At 53.2% G+C, this 20,211-nt stretch overlaps 1 protein-coding gene across 1 annotated transcript in view; it reads right to left on the bottom strand.

The window, feature by feature from the left end:
• Positions 1–1,690: 1,690 nt before the first annotated feature.
• Positions 1,691–20,211, bottom strand: part of DUOX2 (dual oxidase 2) — a 20,808-nt gene continuing 2,287 nt past the window's right edge. Inside the window, exons 6-33 of the mRNA XM_011928648.1 lie at positions 20,155–20,209; positions 19,697–19,757; positions 19,472–19,568; positions 18,933–19,023; positions 18,561–18,663; positions 17,828–17,991; positions 17,086–17,261; positions 16,375–16,493; positions 15,862–15,999; positions 15,557–15,670; positions 15,164–15,366; positions 14,681–14,866; positions 13,186–13,411; positions 13,006–13,099; positions 10,530–10,738; positions 9,963–10,032; positions 9,513–9,596; positions 8,807–8,985; positions 8,362–8,592; positions 8,085–8,184; positions 7,004–7,053; positions 6,609–6,736; positions 6,233–6,386; positions 4,822–5,054; positions 4,432–4,590; positions 3,929–4,084; positions 3,555–3,683; positions 1,691–3,264 (exon numbers count right to left, since the gene is read on the bottom strand). Coding sequence (XP_011784038.1) covers positions 3,142–3,264; positions 3,555–3,683; positions 3,929–4,084; positions 4,432–4,590; positions 4,822–5,054; positions 6,233–6,386; positions 6,609–6,736; positions 7,004–7,053; positions 8,085–8,184; positions 8,362–8,592; positions 8,807–8,985; positions 9,513–9,596; positions 9,963–10,032; positions 10,530–10,738; positions 13,006–13,099; positions 13,186–13,411; positions 14,681–14,866; positions 15,164–15,366; positions 15,557–15,670; positions 15,862–15,999; positions 16,375–16,493; positions 17,086–17,261; positions 17,828–17,991; positions 18,561–18,663; positions 18,933–19,023; positions 19,472–19,568; positions 19,697–19,757; positions 20,155–20,209 — 3,832 coding nt within the window. The 3' untranslated portion in view covers positions 1,691–3,141. The remainder of the gene's footprint in view (positions 3,265–3,554; positions 3,684–3,928; positions 4,085–4,431; positions 4,591–4,821; positions 5,055–6,232; positions 6,387–6,608; positions 6,737–7,003; positions 7,054–8,084; positions 8,185–8,361; positions 8,593–8,806; positions 8,986–9,512; positions 9,597–9,962; positions 10,033–10,529; positions 10,739–13,005; positions 13,100–13,185; positions 13,412–14,680; positions 14,867–15,163; positions 15,367–15,556; positions 15,671–15,861; positions 16,000–16,374; positions 16,494–17,085; positions 17,262–17,827; positions 17,992–18,560; positions 18,664–18,932; positions 19,024–19,471; positions 19,569–19,696; positions 19,758–20,154; positions 20,210–20,211) is intronic.

Below are 20,211 nucleotides of genomic sequence, written 5' to 3' on the forward strand. Positions count from 1 at the left end.
TTCCTGGGAGGCAGGGTTTGGGTTGGGTTTTGTCCCAAAGCCTGAGACCAACATCTCTGTAACCCAGAGCAGGGAAGATTTGCTTTCCTTTGCACTGTTTATATGATCATTTCCATGAATTCCCTCTGACTCATCTTCCATCTTTCTCTGGGACATTTTTGTAGCCTCCCTTGTTTGCACATTTTTCAGTCTAATCCCTCCCCGACACATACTTATGCAATGACCTCGCTTTCTCAACCCAAGGGATCACCCAATAGCTGCCTGATCCTGTCTTCTAGCCCACTTCTCAAAGAGTTGGTCACAAAGCCTCAGGAAGGGTAGGACCAGGTTAGCATCCAGGCAAGTGTTGAGGCTGAAGACACTTGTAACGTCTCTGCAAGTCCTTGACTTTTTTTTTTTTTTTTGAGAGGGAGTCTCGGCTCTGTTGCCCAGGCTGGAGTGCAGTGGCCGGATCTCAGCTCACTGCAAGCTCCGCCTCCCGGGTTCACGCCATTCTCCTGCCTCAGCCTCCCGAGTAGCTGGGACTACAGGCGCCGGCCACCTCGCCCAGCTAGTTTTTTGTATTTTTTTAGTAGAGACGGGGTTTCACCGTGTTAGCCAGGATGGTCTCGATCTCCTGACCTCGTGATCTGCCCGTCTCGGCCTCCCAAAGTGCTGGGATTATAGGCTTGAGCCACCATGCCCGGCTAAGTCCTTGACTTTTATCCCTCTTATTCTGTGGCTTTCTGGGAATCTGTGCAGGGTTAGAGCAGCCAGATCACATGAATACATGCTTAGGGCTGACATCTACAACCTGACTGGTGTGTGGAGTCAGGACTGAGGCCAGGTAGGCTGAGTGCCATCTGAACTGACTCAAGATAATGGCAGCATGTCCCTCTATCCAGCTGGACATACACTTGGCATTGCCTGGGGTTTGGGCAAGAGTTGGCTGGAGATACGTCTTTGGTCATGACAAAGTCTTTGGGAGATCCTCGGCATGGCAGGGAAGTCAGGCTAAGCAGAGAGTGTTATGGATAATTGTGACAGCCATGTTAATGCCATTCTCAAGTCTAGCAAGGATGGGTGAATGAAGATAGAATGAATATTTTGCACAGTTTTTAGAAAGACATAGGGAGGAACTGGAGGGTCAGATTTGGGAGTAAAGCTAAGGCTGAGACTGAAGAGGCTGGAGTTTGGGATTACTAACTGGTTGTACACCTAGTAAGGGCAGGAAGGCTGGAGGGCTGCAGGAATGATGCTGTTGATAAACAGGTGGACTCATAATCATCATGTACTGCAACTGTAGAACATAGTCTCCTGTCTTTTGTCATCTGCGTAACTGTCTGGGTCAATATTGTTGACTTCCCAATAATATCACAGACATTTGAATAAATGAGGAAGAGGCCCAGAGGAGTTAAGGGATTTCCCTCCATAGCTATTTACAGATAAATTGGGTGCTAGAATCCAGGTCTCTTGACTTCTGATTGGTGCTCTTCCAGCCTTGTCAGAGAGATACCTTCAATATAGGAGGTTGGGAACCAGAGGCATTTGGCCTGGCTGAAGAGGTAGGGTGGGGCCAATGAGAAGACAAACTTGGTCTGAAACCCTCCCTCCACAGGTCCTACTGGATGGAGAACTGTATGACCCGGCATTTCCACTCATAGATACATACTCAAGGAAAATGAGTGCATGATGGCCACTAAAACATAGATACAAGAAAACTCACAGCATTTTTATTCATAATCATTCAACATTAGAAACAACCCAAACGTCCATCAACAGAAGAATAAACAAGCTGGAGTACTTCTCTACAATGGAATAGGAACAAAGTGCTGATACGCACAAAAGCGTGGATGAATTACAAAAGCATTATGGTGAGTGAAAGAGACCAGTCTCAAAAGAGTACATTTAGTATGACCAAAACTGGATTTGGTAGAAATCACCTCAGTGGTTGCTTCTAGAAGCTAGGGGAGACTAAGTGGAAGCGAGTACAAGGGAACTTTCTGGGGTGATGGAAATGTTGAAATGTTCTATGTCTTGACCTGGGTCATGGTAAAATATATACATGATTACTTATTATATGTCGATGTAAAATATTTTACAGCTCAGCTTTTTAGGAAAGAGCCAGATGGAAAACGAAAAGAAAAGTTAAAGAGCTGAGTACGGAGGGGATGTTTCAGACTGGCTCTTGCGTAAGGTGACCAGCTGTCCCAGTCTGCCGGGGACTGATGGGATTTCCTGGGGCAAGAGACTTTCAGTGCTAAAACAGGGAGAGTCCTGGGCAAACTAGGACAGCTGGTCACCCAACTCATGTGGAAGAGGGGAATTGAGAGCAAGGTCTGAATATCTGGCAGAGAGGCTGGAATCCTTCAGCCCCAGAGCCCAGGGACCACTCCAGTAGATGCAGAGAGGGGCCTGCCCAGGGCTCAGGGCAGTGGGTGTCACTGGCGACATCAGGAATATCAGGGTTGGGGAGGCATCTTTGTTTCCTGGTGCCCTCCTCAAGGTTGCTGACACTTTGGCGGCGGGAAGGGGTAGAAGCAGGGCTGCTCCTTTTGGAGCCAGAGGGAAAAGACCTGGAGACAGAGTTGAGGTAGTCGAGCTGTCCAGGTTCTAAGCATCACGGTTTCTGCACCGGGCTTTGAGGAGATTCTCAGCCAGAGTATCCTAGCCTCTTCCTCCCTCAAATATTGGGCCAAGCAAACAGCAAAGCGATGCATCGATTCTGTGGAGATGTGGGGGCCATTGCAGACAAGCACTGTTGTACCTCAGTCACAAGCAGGGACTGTCCCCTCCCCACTTTGCTTGCCACACCCGCCATGGCTTGAGCTGGGGTGGGGAGTGGTCTTTATCTTCTTTGGGAGATCCTGACTGATTGTGCACTTGGCAAGGGCAGGAAGGCTGGAGGGCTGCAGGAATGCTGTTGATAACTAGGTGGTCTTATGATCATCATGCACTGCAACTCTAGAACATAGTCTCCTGCCTTTTCTCATCTGTATAATTGTCTGGGCCAATATTGCTCCCAATATTGGGAGGGGCTCTGCAGTCCTCCAGCTGAGGCCCAAAGTGGATTCTGATGGAGAGATTGCCAATAGGGTTGGGCAAGTTAGGTGCACAGAAGGGAAGGCAGGGTACTGGAAGCAGCAGCCAGGGAGGACGGGCTCAGAAATTCTCATAGTGGTGCATGAAGTGGGCTCGGTCCTGCCTGTTGACGAGCTGACAGGCCTTCTCTACATTCTTGGTCATTCCCGGAGGGCCACAGCTGAACACCCCAATCTTGCGCACCTGTCAGGAGATTGGAGAGAGAGGGGGGCCTGCAGCCTGGAGGTGCTCACTCTCCTTGGAAAAAGCTGCTTCCTGAGCCTGGCTGGAATGACCAGGGCTTCAAATCCAGGCCTTGAGGAGGAGGCTTAAGGTGGAGGGGGTGGAAGTCCCTCTTTAAGACCTGACCCCATCCTAGGGCCAGGCAAGCGGGTGGAGTTCTCTGCTCAGAACAGAGCGGCAGGGTGCTTCCGGGCCAGGATGTCCTGGCAGGGGAAGGCCAGAGTCCCAGGGTGGGAGGGAGTGGGACTGACCTGTGGGTGGACCTCCTGCAGGGAGTTGAAGAAGGGCTCGAAGGGGGGACGGCCAAAGTGGGTGATGGAGCGCAGGCCCGTGAACAGACTCCGGTTCAGCACCTTCTGGAAGTGCCGCTCGCAGATGTACTGGGGGCCCAGGGGCAGGTCAGACCAAAGACAATTAGTGCCAGCCCTCAGCCCGAGCCAGCCCACATAGCCCAGGAGACAGAGACTGGGGAGGGGAGGGAGCTGGAGGCTGAGGATCAGGGCCACCAGCTCTGTCCCTCCTGCCAGCTCAGCCTGGCCATCCACCCACCTGCCCTGGCCATCCTGCCTTATGCTGCCAATCCATCTGCCCACCAAGTTGCCCTGCCTGGTGGGCCCTGACATACCAGCATGGTGGTCCTGAGGTCGAACTTCTCAGCCAGCTGGGTGATGTAGATGTGCACAGACACCAGGTCCTGGTGGTCATTCTCCTCCACCTCTCGGATGATGTCAGCCAGCCACTCAAACTGACGCTGGGTCCGCGTCACCCAGATAAAGTAGATCTGGGGACACATGGCTGCAGCTCAGGACCCAGCTCAGCTCAGCCTCCCTACATCCCAGGTGCCTTCACCTGAGAGACTAGAAAGCCCCGGACCACCTGCAGACACCAAAGCTGTGGCAGGACCCACCAGCCTGATCCCAGGCTTCCAACTGACAGGTCCTAGCAGAGGCCCGTCTGGCTACACCACCAACGTCCCTCCAAGTTTGGCATCTCAACCACTGGGTAAGAATGACCCCTTCAGACTCAGTTCCTGGAGCCAGGAGCTTTCTGTCATGCTCTACCACTATGATGTGGGGACAAAATTCGGCCACCTATGCCCCATTTGATGAATGAGGGAGGGATGCTCACCTTCTTACACAGCATTTGGCTGCCCAAGGATGACTTGAAGACAAGGTCTTTGAGGATGGAGGCAAAGGGGGTGACCCCAATGCCCCCTCCCACCAACACTGACACCTCAAATTTATGCCACTCCTGATGGCCCTCTCCAAATGGTCCATCAAGGTACAGCTGCCAAGAGAGGGGGAGATGAAATGAGCCTGGCCCTGCCCCAGCTCTGAGGCCAGAAACGGAGACACAGGCAGAGGGAGGATACAGAACATCCTAGTCTTCTCTGAGGCACCCCAGCCCCCTCCCAGGCTGGCTTTGGGATGGCTGGAGCTTCTAGTGTCAGGATGGGGAAGGGTAGAGATCCTCTGCCAGTGCCAGAGGCCCAAAAGCAGGGTTCCCGGTGACAGGCACCTTCGGGTATCCAGCATAGCCATTGCCCCTTGGGGCTGAGTAGATCTCCCTGAGGCGAGTGGTCCAGGGCCCCACCGCCCGGATGTGCAGGCTGAGCGTGTCCTCATGGGGCGCAGAGGTCAGTGTGAAGGGGTGGTACTCGGTGGTCCCCAGAGCCAGGCAAGCGATCCGCACCCACTGCCCTGACTTGTACTCAAAGCCCTGGGGCCTCTGGAATTGCAGGTGGGTCACTCCTGGAGGTCATAGACAGGGAAAAGCACAGATCAGAAGGCTTGCTCCTGGTACCTGAGGACTGACAGGGGCCCGTCCTCTCCATACGCCTGAGGCCTGGGGAGTAGTCACGTGGTCTAAACAGGTGGGGCTCCTGGGGCTGGGAGTAGGAGGGTTCCCTTCTCTGTTTCCCAGGTAATGCAAGGGCTGGGTTTCTCCACTCCCCTCTTCCAGCCCCTCTCCTTCTCTCTACTCCCTCTTCCCATGGAAGGCCCAGGCCTCACAGCACTGCCTTGAATATCAGCCTGCTGGGTAAAAGGACTCAGGTTCACCAAGGACCATCTCAGTGGCTATCAAACCTCCATTTGAGGGTTACCTTTCTACACACCTCCTGTGCTATCATCTATCTAACACTTTTCTTTAAATCAACTAACTTTTCCGATTCAATTTATCTTGGCAGGGAACTTTATTGCTAAGGTAAGTGGAAAACCAGTATCATGTGTTCCACGTAGAAAATAACATATTTTGTTACCAAATTTTAGCTGGATACTGTTTGTTATCTGACCGTAGCTGAGCCTCAGGCCTGATCTCTCTGTTAAAAAAAGGAGATTAGCAAGTGCTGGAGAGTAGAAAGGCATACTAGCTCCACTCTGAGACTTTGTCCTTAAGTAATCTCAATTGAAATAATATTGCAATGACATTGATTTTTTTACAGTGTGAGTCCTGAAGGTTAGACAGTCCTGGGATACATAAAGTCATCTTTTGCCACCCTCTATGATGATACCAACCCCGACTTTGGCCAACACTGACTCTCAACAACAGGCTGGCAATCTGGGCATTTGTCTGTCTCTGAGAGAAGGAACGGGACAGGCATATGTGGCTTCCTGCCCTGCGCTTCCCTGTACCCAGGCCACACGTGTGGGGGCCTTTCCCATCCTCAAACCCCTCTGTATGCACCTTCAGCCACCTCTTCTCAGGGCCACTTCTCACCATCTGCAAGTCTCCAGGGAGCTAAGCACAGCCCTTCCTGGTCTACTTCTATCAGGAAACCTTCGGGAATCCCCGAGAGTGGATTTGTTTGTTTGTTTTTGGACACAGAGTCAGAGGCAGTAATGGGGTCAGGAGGCCTGGTGAGCTGTCTCCCCATGTCTGAAGATTTGGCCTCTGTTACTCCCAACCCACGTCAGGCGGGGCCTAGTACCTGAGGGCAGCAGCTCCGCCTTCACCACGCTGATCTCCACCTTCTTCCGGCTCAGGCTCACCAGCTTGTCACCCCCATAGATGATTGCCGGGACCAGGAAGTAGATGTGGAAAGTGGGCAGCTGGATCAGAGCATAGCTGCCGTGGATGATAAGCTGGAGATATGGCCAGTAAGTACAGCTCAGGCCCAGCCAGGCCCCTGCCCGGCACCCCCTCTTGCCCAGGCAGTAGGCCTGTGCTGGGGAGATAGAGCTGAGGTCTGGGGTCTTAAATGTCAAGGTCTCATTCTGAGATCTTGGATCCAAGTCTCCCTCCTTCACCTTCCTGTCCCATCCTGAGCTCCCCGCTCCATGGGCTGGCCCAGGGAAGTCCCTCACCAGGGCATAGAGCAGGATGTAGAGGTGGTGGGTCAGCCAGAAGCCCCGGAAGCTGCGGCGGCGGAAGTGGTGAGAGGCAAAGACATACATGATGGCCAGGACCAGGAGCAGAAGCACCCCTGTCATACCTGGGGGCAGGAGGACAGGGCCAGTGAGTAGTCTCAGGACTTCAGCTTGGGCTGAAAAGACAACAGCACATTCCCCTATCCTGCCCTCCTTCCTCTCTCATCCCTCCGGGGCCCCCAGAAAAGACTGCCTGGAGGGAATGGAGCTGGGGCTTGTCCTGAAGGCTAGAAACAGACCCCATGGCCACTATAGACAAGTGAGTAGTCACAGAGAGATGGAGACAAAAGCAGAAGTCCTCAGACAGAACCCCCAGATCCCACATTTCCTACCTGGGACGGTCTGGAAGAACCACCAATAGAACTTCTGGGGAAGCTTGGACCTGGGGGGCAAAGGCACCTTGAGCCTCTGGCTGGGGCAGGAGGGGCTCCAGCACTGCCACACCACAGCATGACTCCTTTCCTGCTGGCCCTGACTGCTGAGGGTATGTGGCCTCCACCCAGATGGTCAGGGATCCCTCCAAGGAACTTGGCACCCAGCCGTCCACGGTTCCACCCTCTGCACTTAGCAATTTTTCCTTCTGTGTTATCCTGAACTCTCTTACTGTGGTTGACCCCTGCTTCCCTGAGTCCCTGGTTCATTATTCTGTAAGCTCCATAGGGCAGAGATTTTTGTTTCACTCACTGCTCTATCTCTAGGCTTAGAACAATACAAGGCACACAGCAAATCTCAGTAAGTAGTTGTTGAATGACTGCATGTATCTTGACATCCCTATTCTGGCATCTGGGTGGACACATGGGACACACTCCATAAATGTCTGCCCAGTGAATGGATAGAAGGCAGAGATGGCAAGCTGTGTGTCAGGCATATATGAGAAAGAGTCTCTGACTTCATCTCCCAAACACCTTTCCTGACCAATCACAGCCAGTTTCCTTCCTGAGGGCAAGAAGTTTACCTTTCAGCTTCCCCCAGGGGACTAGCTTAGCACTGAGCTTCTTGCTGAGTGTCTGGGACTGTCGATTTCTTTTTTTCTTTTTCCTTTTTTTTTTTTTTTTTTTTTAAAGACAGGGTCTTGCTCTGTTGCCCAGGCTGGAATGCAGTGGTACTGATCATGGCTCACTGCAACCTCAAACTCCTGGGCTCAAGCAATCCTCCTGCCTCAGCCTCCTAAGTAGCCAGTACTACAGATGTGCACCACAATGCCCCACTAATCTTTTTACTTTTTGTACCAATGGAGTCTCACTTTATTGTTCAGGTTTGTCTGGAACTCCTGGCCTCAAGCGATCCTCCTGCCTCAGCCTTCCAAAGTGTTGGGCTTACAGGTGTGAGCCACTGTGCCCTGCCGATTTCTTTTTCTATTATACCCTTAGGCCCGCCCTGTGAGTCCCAGGAGAAACCTTCCCCAGAACTGACCCATCATTCACAAAGACGTTGGGGAATATGCAGGCCAGCAGGCTGAGGGGGCTGACTGAGAAGATGTAGACATTGACTACGTGGCCAGCACTGTGCAAAACTGAAAGAGACAGACCCTGTTAGAGACGCCAACCAGGACAGACTCTGCCTCCAATCCCGAGGGAGAGGAGGCATGGGGAGGAGAGATGGAGGTATAAGGAGTTCCATCTCCCCACTGTTTCCCCCAACTAAACCCAGGGTGCTGCAGCAAAGAGGAAAAAGCCTGGGAGTCACGTACTAGCCAGGACAACAGCAGCCATGGCGATCCAGCGGTGGAAGTCCACCGCGGCGTCGAAGGGCACGTAGCGATTGAGGAAGGTCTCTCGCAGGAAGGTGATGAGGTTGCGGCACATGGTGAGCAGGATGTAGGAGAACATGAAGGAGACGCTGGCCGCCGTGCCCCGCGACAGGATGATGCCCACGAGGGTGGTCTGTGCAATGCCCGAGGGTGGCGAGGCAAAGCCATAGTCTGGGGCCAGAGAGAGGTTAGATCAGCTCGGCACGAGAGGCCGGGCTCCTGAGCCCCGGGCTCTCCTATGCAGACTCTTCGGATCAGGCACGAGAGGCCGGGCTCCTGAGCCCCGGGCTCTCCTATGCAGACTCCTAGGATCAGAGGCCTTTTCACTCCTCTCCGAGGGTCGGGGCCTGCTCCCTGCCCACTGCCCACAGCCTGGAACTCTTACAGTAAGCACGATCTGCAAACACGCCAACACTGATGGCTGAGAAGACTGCGACACACACGATGTGCCTCCGGTAGTTCTCCACGAAGCGCTTGTACTGCTGCAGCCTTTGGGCTAGGAGGCCTCGCTGCATCTTCTCTTGCAGCGCCTCCGTGTACAGCCGGGGAACAGACACCGCTGCCCTATAGCAAGGGGAGGCAGGGCAGCAGTGTGGTAAGGGCCCTCTGGCCTTCCCTTAGTGCCACCCCATGAAAGGTGACCTGGGGATCTGGCAGGCATCAGGATGGGCCACAACAGATGAAGGGAAAAAAGCAATCTGCGGGCTTCTTACTCCTCCAACCCTTGACTTCCATCTTTGCTCCATCCACCCACTCATTGTCTCCCTGCTACTCCCCTCCTCCTGTCTGTTCTATCCTTCTTTCTTCCTGATCCCAGCACAGGCCTCAAGGCTGTGCCCAAAGCAGGCAGGAGCCAAGAGACCCCTTACTATCATCCTGTTGAGCCAGGACCCTTGCCTGAAGAACGGGGTGCAGAGGTTGGAAGAGGATGAATAGTCATTCAACACTATAACCCCCCAGTCAGGTCAGGAACAAAAATGGAATGAGACTCAGGATGGTCCCTTATATGTCAAGGATATGTAGGTGGGGCCTAGGGACCCTGAGACTTCTCTCCATGTCTCTTTGGGCCCAGGGATTTGGGAAACACTCACTTTTTGCCAAACCTCTTCTTCAGTCCAGGGCCTCCCAGCTCTGGGACTCCTGAGGCAGGGGGCCCCAGTCCCTGGGGGTGGGAGCTGAGAAAAAGAAATGGGGCTGTTCTCCCCTTGTCTTTGCAGCCAGGAGAAGAACTCCTAGGTCAGAGCATGGGGTAGAGGTAGGGAGTGGCTCCTGGGACCAGGCAGGGGGCAAGGTGCAAAACGAATTAATAGGATCTCATGATTTGTTTTGTAGAATGATTCTGGCCTGGAGTGGCAGGGAGAGAGCCAAGCATCTGAGCAGCATAGGGTGAGAGAGGCAGCTGGAATTTTTGTGCTACCAAGAGCTACTTTCAAAGGGCAAATGCCTGATTTTACCCGAGGCTGATCAGCCAGTCCTACTCCCTTCATTTCTTTGCAGGGGGCTCAGCCAGGCCAACCCGCCAGAGCCCCATTCCTGCTCACCGCTCCCCAGGTGTCCGAGTGATGAATGAGACTCGACAGCTGATGTTTTGTTTAAAGATATCTCTAATACCTAGAGAAGAGAACAAGAGGCAGGACTGGCTTCCCCACAAGGGCAGTGGGGTAGGATGGGAGACTGTACCCTCCTCCCTTCTGGGAAAGTCATGTCCAGATCTCTGACTCCAGTCCTCTTTCCCTCCTTCCCCACACTAAGCACTCACTGTGCACAGGGCAACAATGTAACAACTTTGCAGAAGAAAGATAACCTCCTCTCAGGTGGATGCAACCCTGCAGGTCCTTTGTGTAAAAGAAACAATGCCTCTTCCTCTGGCCAGATATATCCTAGACCAATGCCCGTGGCTTTGAGCAGTGTGTAGGATAGATTTCAACCTGCTCCTTGATCTCAGTGGGCATCCTTATGCAGTAGACAACTTGCACACCTACATGTGCCACCCCAATTACATGTGCTTGGTTCTGTACTAGGTACCAAGGACTCAGAAAAGAATAAGCCCTGGGCTCTGCCTAGCGGGAACTCTCATTTGGAGGACACGACCTCTCCCTGATGCCAACCATTCCTCACACACTCACCACCTCCACCTCCACCTTTGACACAGAGCTGCGTGAAGCGGAGCTCACTGTCATGGTCCCGCAGCATGAAGTGAAAGTCCTCCCATGTCAGCTCCTCCTTGTCCTGGAACCCCGACTCCCGGAACATGGACTCCACCACCTCGGCCAGCTGGGCCTTGGACAGGCAGTTGTTGGAGATCTCGATGAAAGACCTGGAGGAGGACCAGAGACACAGCAGCCTGTCACCCAGCAAGGTCAGGCTTGGGTAGGTTCAGGGTGGGGCAGGCCCTGGATTATCTAATGTGGTTACCAATGACCCGGGAAATGGCACTGAGAAGGCACTCATCCAGCCTGCAGCTGACACTAAGCTGGGTGGGGTGGCCATGGACTCAAAAGGCAGAACAGAATTGAAAGTGACCTTGACCAATTAGAGAAAGCAGCCCTTAAACAGGGGGCATGTACAACTGGGAAGATAGTCCACTGAGTGCAGGGTTGCGTCCAGGGTGTGCATGGCCCACTCTCGTGGCAGGCTCTCTGTCCACTCTCTTTTGTTGATGCCTCCCACATCACCCCTGGGCTCCCCCTTTCATAGTCCAGTGGGGGCACCAGGCAGCAGGGTGCCAGGGAGGGGACCTAGCTGCAATGCCGCTGCTTCCTTGTGCCAACACCCTGGGCACAGGTGGGAACGTCTCCATGCCCAACCTGATAGCACCCACAGTGGCACCTGCAATAGCCAAGCTCTATTCACAGCTTGTGCCTCGGGACAGAAACAGACACACTATGCAAGCTTGTGTAGGTCCGGCAGCAATGCTGGGCCATGCTGGGCCCGAACAACACAGCGAGCACAGCCATCACATTAAAAACATCGTCCCGCCGACAGTAACCAAGATACACACTGAGTTACAGGGCAAGAAGGTGGGAATTCGCCAGGTGCGGCGGCCCACACCTGTAATCCCAGCACTTTGGGAGGCTGAGGCGGGCTGATCATCTGAGGTCAGGAGTTCGAGACTAGCCTGGCCAACACGGTGAAACCCATCTGTACTAAAAATACAAAAATTGGCTGGACTTGGTGGTTCACACCTGTAATCCCAGCTACTTGGGAGGCTGAGGCAGGAGAATCACTTGAACCTGGGTGGCGGAGGTTGCAGTGAGCTGAGATCGTGGCACCGCACTCCAGCCTGGGTCACAGAGTGACTCCGTCTCAAAACAAACAAACAAACAAACAGAGAAGGTGGGAACTCAGCCCTTGAAGGCAGGGACCCTCTCCTAGATTCCCCTGAGCCTCACCTGGGGCTGGGCCTGCAATGACATACCCAGCGAGCTACAGACTGCAATAGCTTTGCCCTTTCAGAAGCCCTTGTCCAGTCAGGGTATCTGGACTATATGAGGAATGTAGCAGTTAAGGTGAATGCTTAAGGCAATGTTAAGGCTTAACAGGATAGAAAAATCACAATAATGTGGGCTGTTACATCTATACTTTGTATTCATTTGCTGACTTATTTCATTTTGTCTTACTCAGTCATGTATGAAATGCCTGCACTGTGCCAATCACAGTGTGGAGAAGCTGGATTCAACAGGGAACAAGCCCTGCCCATATGGCGTGGAGGCGAGCTGTGTTACTGACGCATTCATTGTCTTCAGGAATGAGAAGAACAAAGTTGTTTTTTACCAGCACAACAAAACCAGAAATGGCTTAAGATGCAGGAAGAAAGAATGGTTGGAATATGGAGAAGCCTTCCACGTTTCTCTTCCTGACTATCATGGTGATGAATATTGGAGCAGCGACCAAGGTCATCCATTCACTGTTTCATTGGGTAAAGCACAGTGTTGGGCATGCTGTAAAAGAGTTCACAAAGATCCAAGGGTACCCAAAAGGGATTCGTGGATTTTTGTTGTTGGCCATATTGGTGTTGGGTTTTTGTTTTTGTTTTTTGACCAGGGAGATTTTTCTGGCTGGTGTTGACAGTCCAGACAGAGACTCTCCCAGAGGCAGGAGCCAGTCAGGTAAACATTTAAAGGTGGATGCTCTGAGAGTTTAGGATGTAGTGTCTAGGCCACCTCTCAACACAGATGACCACATAGCTTCTTTGCCAGCCCTCCTCTGACTCAACCTGTTTTCCTGTTTGAAACACACCAGGGGCCGGGCGCGGTGGCTCAAGCCTGTAATCCCAGCACTTTGGGAGGCCGAGATGGGCGGATCACGAGGTCAGGAGATCGAGACCATCCTGGCTAACACAGTGAAACCCCGTCTCTACTAAAAAATACAAAAAACTAGCCGGGCGAGGTGGCGGGCGCCTGTAGTCCCAGCTACTCGGGAGGCTGAGGCAGGAGAATGGCGTAAACCCACGAGGCGGAGCTTGCAGTGAGCTGAGATCCGGCCACTGCACTCCAGTCCGGGCGACAGAGCGAGACTCCGTCTCAAAAAAAAAAAAAAGAAACACACCAGGAAGTCTCAGGATTAGAAAGGCACACCCCATACCGCATCATGGTGAAGAATTCGTCCTTGGAGAGGAAGCCATTCTCATCCAGGTCATACATGGTAAACATCAGACGGGACTTATCCTCTGGGGAGCCTGGGAAGAGAAAAGGGGATGCAGGTCATCTCCTTGCTGAAAGATCCCTAGATTCTTGGATAGCCTGCCACCTCCCAGCCCCCTACCTTTCATGAAGACCACCAGGATATCCAGGAACTCTCGGAAGGACAGGTAACCATTGCCATCCTTGTCAGCCAGAGAGAACATCGCCTCCACAAACGTGTCCTGGGGCTTGAGGCCCAGGGACTCGGCAAACTCGGCCCTGCTCAGCTCACAGGTCAGGGCCTCCCGCACCTTCTGGCAGGAGTCCAGGGGCAAGGTCCCTGCGTTGGCCTGGTTGATGTCCAGCACCTGCACTTGGGCAGCAGCAGAGGGAGGGAAAGAGAAGGAGGTGAAGCCTATGCTAGAAGCAGTTCAGTGACCCTTCACATCTCCCCAAAGTCCAAATCAGAAAGGCTGAACCCTGAAGGTTCTCCTGATCCTTAGATATACTGACTGGGGCCTCTGTTGTCCTAGAGATGGGGGAATCAAATCTCTAGCAGCCCATTTCTCCCTGGGCCCAAGAACCGGGAACTTCATACAGTGGGCATGGTGCTGGGGTATGGAAGGGGAAGTGCAAAGCTGAGGGAATGAAAAGTGAGAGAGCCTATCCAGGAGACAGAAGGTGTAGAGACATGATGGTAGACAGGCAGGAAGGGGCTAGAGCTGTGCTCTCTTGCCAATTCAGATAAGGCTGCCATGTGCCTATGATTTGTCCATTGTGCAAAATGTTTAAAAGTCACATGTGACAACCATTTATTGTTTTTTGTTTGTTTGTTTGAGATGGAGTCTTGCTCTGTCACCCAGTCTGGAGTGCAGTGGCAGGATCTCGGCTCACTGCAACCTCCACCGCCAGGGTTCAAGCGATCCTCCTGCCTCAGCCTCCAAGTAGCTGGGATTACAGGTGCCCACCACCATGCCCAGCTAATTTTTGTATTTTTAGTAGAGATGGGGTTTCACCATGTTGGCCAGGCTAGTCTCGAACTCCTGACCTTAGGTGATCTGCCCACGTCAGCCTCCCAAAGTGCTGGGATTACAGACATGAGCCACTGCACCCGGCCACAACCATTTGTTAAATGCCTACAACTGACCCAGCACTTGGGCCAATAAGCACTGTACATAAAACAATGTTTTTCAGACATTAGAGTGTATCCAAATCATCTGGAGAGCTTGTTAAAACACAGATTGCCAGGCCCCACCCCCAGAGTTCCTGTTCAGTCTGACTGGGTAGGTGCATTTCTAACATGTTCCCAGGTGAGGCGGATGCCCTTGGGTCCAGGGCCCAGCCTCTGTGGACCACGCATGTAGACGATCTCACCAAATCCTCACAACAATGCAGTGGGATGGATACAGTTTTCATCACTGTTTTATAGATGCGGAAACAGAGATACAGAACAGTGATAATGTGACTGGCCTAAGGTCACAGGGCTAAGTAAAGTGGCAATGTCAGGATTCAAGCAAGGCTATTTCTCTCCAGGCCACAGAGTGGAAGCTTAGTTCACCCACAGGGTGTTCTATCTAGCCCAGGTTTCCTCCATTTCTGGGGCTGGGCCCATCTCCAAAAGGCACAGATCATGGCACCTGAGCAAAAAGGTGTCTGAAGAAGATCTCCAGGATGCGTTCCCGCTGCTGTTTTGTCACAGCCTTCCTAAATAGCTCCTTCTCACTCATCTCAGCCACATGGAGGCCCAGAGCCCAGCGCACACAGAAGTCCCGTAGTTGCTGCACAAAGGCGCCCCGTTCCTCTTCAGAACTAAACAGCAGCACCTGGGTGGGAGGAAGGCGGCACCGACGCAGGGAGCTTGCTGGACCTTCTGCTTCAGCCTCCCCTCAACGGATCTTGGGTTGAGGGGAGGGGAGAAAAGCTCCTTCCCATCCATCCAGGCTGGAGCCAGGTGTGTGACCGAAGGGGGTCAGGTTGAGTCTGGGGGCCTCTGAAAGGAGCCTCTCTCCCCAGCAGCAGCTGTCATAGGTGAGGTCTATAGCTGAGGATAGGGTGGCCTTGCTTGTGATAATGGAGTCATGAGAGGGCAGCCCAGGCAGGGGAGGCAGGACGAGCCATACCAGGTCATACTCCTTGGGGATCTTGAGCAGCAGGGTGCGGCATCCTCGGTTGCTGGACAAGATGAGGTTGACCTGCTGCAGAGGCTGCAGCTGGACCACGCGGAGCACAGTGAGACGCCTGTTCAGGACCTGCAGACACCTGTCTGGCAGCAGCTGGATGATGATGGGACTGCTGCTCTCCTTGGGGCCTGGCCACTCCATCGCTGGGGAAGGGAGGATTGGGCCGGGTAGTTCAGTAGATGTCTCCAGGTCCCCGCCTTCAGGTCAATTCCACTGTGAAGACCCTAAAGGCACCCTGGCTTTCCTCTCACTCTATAACTTGGTTCTTTCTCCCAGACTCCTGTCTCTCCCCTCCCCCCTCCCTTCTCCTTCCTCTGCCCAGCCCCTTCTCACCTGGCACTCCATCTTTGGCTGCTTCCTTCTTCACGCTCTCTTTGCCTTTCTTTTGTAGCTTCTTGCGTTCTCGGCCCTGGAAATAGGCCACCACTCCGGAGAGAAGCAGACTCACTGAAGGGGATCAGAAGGAGCCAGTGAGGAGGGAGCTCCTCGCCTAGAGCTTCACTGTGGCTTCGGCTATGGCCCCTCCCTTCCAGAGGTTCCTTGAGCCTGGTCTGAAACGGTATCAAATAGCCAGCCCCTCAGGCCAGCTGGAAACGAGGGGCAGGGCCAGTCTGCAGAGAGGCTGCCTAAGAGCTCACCTAAGGGAAGGCAGCAGAGAGCAATGATGGTGATGGCAAAACCAGGGCTGCTGCCCTCAAAGAAGTCAAGCACAGTCAGGGGTGCACACGGGGGCAGGCCGTTGGTTGTGAGCTGCTTAGGCTGAGGGCAGGGTGCACCTGAGGGAGAGGGCATGGAAGATCTCAAAGTCTGAGGATCCCCCTGCGTGGCCAGACCTCTTTCCCCTCTAACCTATAAAGGACCAAGGTATCATCTGTCTTCCCCAGGCCCATCTCCCTGAAACTGTCTCCCTCACAAAGTCCCCATCCACATCCTGTTTCTTGGCATCTACCCCATCCACCCCTTCTTGACTGTAGAGTGCAGCTTGTGTGCTAGTTGAGGTCCCTGGTGTGGCAGCCAGCCAAATGCAGGCCTCCTAGCCCAGCACAGAAGGTGCCTGGCTCTCTGGACAGCACCAAGTGATTCCGCCGCACCCTCAATCTTGATCCTTCTCTGGCCACTGTCACTCACTTGTGTTCTCCCAGGGCACTCACCTCTATGCCAGACAAAAACATTGGGCTGCAGAGCACCGGGATCAACATTGATAACAGCGACCAGCACGTCCCGCAGGGTGGTATTTCGGATTTCTTCAATCTCCTTCTTGGAGAACAGCCTAAGTTGGAGGAAGTAGAAGTCACTGGGATGGGAAGGGGATGCAGGCCTCCAGCAACCCCAGACCCAAGGAGCTAGGTGAGAAAAGAGACCCAGAGGGGCCAGGTGCAGTGGCTCATGCCTGTAATCCCAACACTTTGGGAGGCCAAAGTGAGTGGATTGGATCACTTGAGGTCAGGAGTTCGAGACCAGCCTGACCAGCATGGTGAAACCCCGTCTCTACTGAAAAAAAAAAAAAAAAAAAGTAGCTGGGCATGTTGGTACCTGCCTGTAATTCCAGCTACTTGGGAGGCTGAGGCAGGAGAATCACTTGAACCTGGGAGGTGGATGTTGCATTGAGCCAAGATCATGCAAATGCACTCCAGCCTGGGTGACAAAGCTAGACTCTGTCTCAAAAAAAAAAAGAAAAGAAAAGAAAAGAAAAAGAAAAAGAAAGAAAGAGAAAAGAAAAGAAAAAGAGGCCCAGAGGGCTTAGGAAGGGTGTGGTGGGCTGACCAGGACTCAAGGGCTCATAAGGGCTGTCTAAGGCCAGACAGAGGGTCTAGGGCCCAGGCTGAGGAGGAATCTAAGGTGGGGACCCAGGCAAGCCTTACCCATTCCTGGTGTTCTCAAACCAGTAGCGGTCACCATCCCGCAGCCGTACAAACTGGTCGAGGACAATGGCGCTGAACAGGGGTCCAGGGTCCCCATGGCTCTCCAGGAGCCCCCCAGGGAGCAGCTCTAGCTGGGATAGGTCCTGGTTGTACAGGGCAGCTGTGGCCTCCAGCACCTGGGGCACCACAGAAGATAAGGGGTGAGTGTATGTTTGCTGAGGAGGGCAGCCACTGTCGCCCCATCCCTGGGACACAGGACCCCAGCAACTGCCTGGCTTGCTGCTCAGGCCTGATTTCCTCTTCCTAGGCAAGCCCCCTCAAGCAGGACAAGTCTGGTGGAAGGATCAGTGTGTCCCTACCCATGGTAAGACCACGGTCAGGTGCCCGAGGAGCGTATCCTGTGACCATCACCAGCCTGCCTGACCTCAATGATTAGCAGCTTCAGGGGCACCCAGCCCTTGGGGTGGGACCCTGCAACAACAGGACAATGGCACCCAACCCAGAAGCCACCCTGCAGGAATGGTACAATGCAGTGGTTAGGAATCGATTCTGGAATCATATGGCTGAATTTAAGTCCTGCCTCTACCATTTACCAACTATGTCATCAGTAAAATGGGGAAAATGATTATATGTACCTTATGATATTATTATGTAGACTAAATGAGTCAACATATGTAAAGGTTTGGAACAGTATTGCCATAGGAAAGCTTGAGCTGCCATTATTATCATTAGTATTCCTGACCTGGGGGTCCACATTAGGGTTGAGATCACTCCAGTTCCTTGGGATGTCCAGCCCAAAGGCCAGCAGGGCCTGGCTATAGCTGGGCAGCCCCATATCTCGGCCACGCTGGATGCTGCTGGCCACATAGTCTGTACGGGAGAATTTGCCAGGGCCAGGCCAGTAATCTGAAGAGGAGAGAAGACCAGACTTTGGGCTTTGTCCTCTCCACCCTTTTTTGCCCTGCAGCCTTGTATCCAACTATTAGCACTATGGTTCTTCCTTCTCGGCTACCCCCAGCGATCCACATGAGATCTGTGTCCATGCTGACCATTGTGTGGTGACCACACAGTGTCACCATATGTGATCAGGGCCAGTTTTTCCAGTAAGACCCTTCCAGTAAGACTCAAGACTGTTCTAGTCACCAAGAGGTAAATACCCTGTCCTATGCCTCCTTAATTTCAAGACAGGGCTGAATAAAAAAATTAAAGACCTAACTAAGCACCAAAGAGATTGTGGTACCACCCCTCCCCAATACTCATAGTTAATTTAAAATAAAAGCAACACAAAACTGTAAATTAAGCAAAAAAAAAAAAAAAAAAGTTCAAAGTTCATTTTCTTCTTATGACTCCTTGAAATCTCTGTTTGTATCTGTGTTCCTGCATCGTGGGTGCCCTAGTTCTGCTGTTGATGAACCCAGAAGGATCCTCAGGCTTCCTGGCCCCTTACCATCTACCCCTTCTGGCTCTGAGCTCACCCCTCAGATCTTCAACCACTATCCTGTCCTCCAGCTCCGAAATCTGGGAGGCCATTCCCAGCAGCAGCTCATTCACCTCCTGGGTACTGTTCAGATTGGGATTCTGGAAGTAAACAATGCACTCAAGATAGGCTCTAGGGCCCCTACCCAAAACTCAGTCTCTCTCAGCCTGGGCCACTTTAGTACCCCAGGACAAAGAGCCCTTGACCAGTTCCAGACTCTCTTGAGCTGTTGTCCCTGGATAATTTCCTCTATCCTTCATCTCCCATGAACCTGGGGTAGCAACACCCAAGAACTGGAATTGTTGCTTTTCCCAGCCTGTGTGAAGACTGACCTTGACCCATCTTCCTGTGACCCTGACCCCAGTCTGACCTCCCGAATCCAGTAGTTGTTGCAGACCCTGAGAGCTTGGGAGCTTTGAAAACCCTTGTTCAGGACCTTCCGGAAATGACAGCTGGCATTTCTGAAATGGAGAACAAAGGATGTGATAAGGGAATTCAGAGAAGAGTCAAGGATGGGATTGAGTGGGCTGAGGGACTCAGTGGGGGTTCACTAGGATTGAGCAGTGGCCCAGGAACTTCCTTGAACATGGCAGACATTTGGCAATGTGTGTTTACTGAAGAGGGTGTCCGCTCCTAGTCCAGGTAGGGGGGAGAGAGGAGGGAAGGGAATGACTCAGCTGCTGGACAAATCCTACACCCAGCAACCAAATTTCAGGCCTTAGGAGAGCTGGGGAGATTTCCCTACTAAGCCCACACATCTTACCCCAGGTTTCTGTTTCAGGGCCCCAAATTTTTGCTTCCCCTTCTCCAGTGAAACTGCAAAGGAGTGTGAAAGGCCCCAGCCTCCAAGGTAGTTCATTCTGCACCTTTCTTGGTGTGATGCCCCCTCTCTGCCAGCCCCTCCCTCACCTCATGTAGACACCAGGGGGCACCATGGTAGAGAAGAACTGCTCAGAGGCCACCACAAATTCCGGGGAGATGCTGGGGTCTAGGAAAGGACGGTATCCTGCAGGAAGGAGACCCAGATGATAGGGAGATAGGCTCCTTGCCTCCATATCCTCCCATCACACCCACCTGTCTCCTATCCCCTCAGGATTCTCAACACAGGTGTGCTCCCACCCCCCACGCCCTCACCTGTATACTCCGGGGGTGTATTCCGCAGGAAGCTGGGCAGCCACTCATACACAGCGATGTTCTGAGGGGCAGAGAGAGGCGAGGGGGGGACGAGTTGGATGGGGCGGGGCCTGGAAGGGTCTGAGCCCAAGGACGGCTTCCAGGTGGAGATGAGGACCAGGCAGGGTCAGTCATGGGAGAAGCAACTCAAACAGGAGCGGTGTGAGGCCTGTCTCCTCAAGGAACCAGGGGATTTGGGGGACCGGGGGGTTGGGAGGTGATTAATAATCACTGGCCAGATTTCTCCTCTAAACAGCGCGTGCCTCCCTATCATTTACTGGGGCTTCCCTAGACCTCGACTGTCTGGGGAGGGGTTTCTGGGTGGAGGTTGTGCATAGATGGGGAGCTCCGTGGGGCAGCGGAGTCTCCCGTGGACTTGCTTGCGGAAGGAGGGACGTCGCGGGGCGCGGACGGCTGACCTGGTAGGTGGCGATGACCCTCTTGCGCGCGTGCTGGAACAGCTCCTCGTCCCCCCA

The sequence above is a fragment of the Colobus angolensis genome, unplaced genomic scaffold (assembly GCF_000951035.1).
Source record: "Colobus angolensis palliatus isolate OR3802 unplaced genomic scaffold, Cang.pa_1.0 Scaffold78, whole genome shotgun sequence".
Lineage (NCBI taxonomy): Eukaryota > Metazoa > Chordata > Mammalia > Primates > Cercopithecidae > Colobus > Colobus angolensis.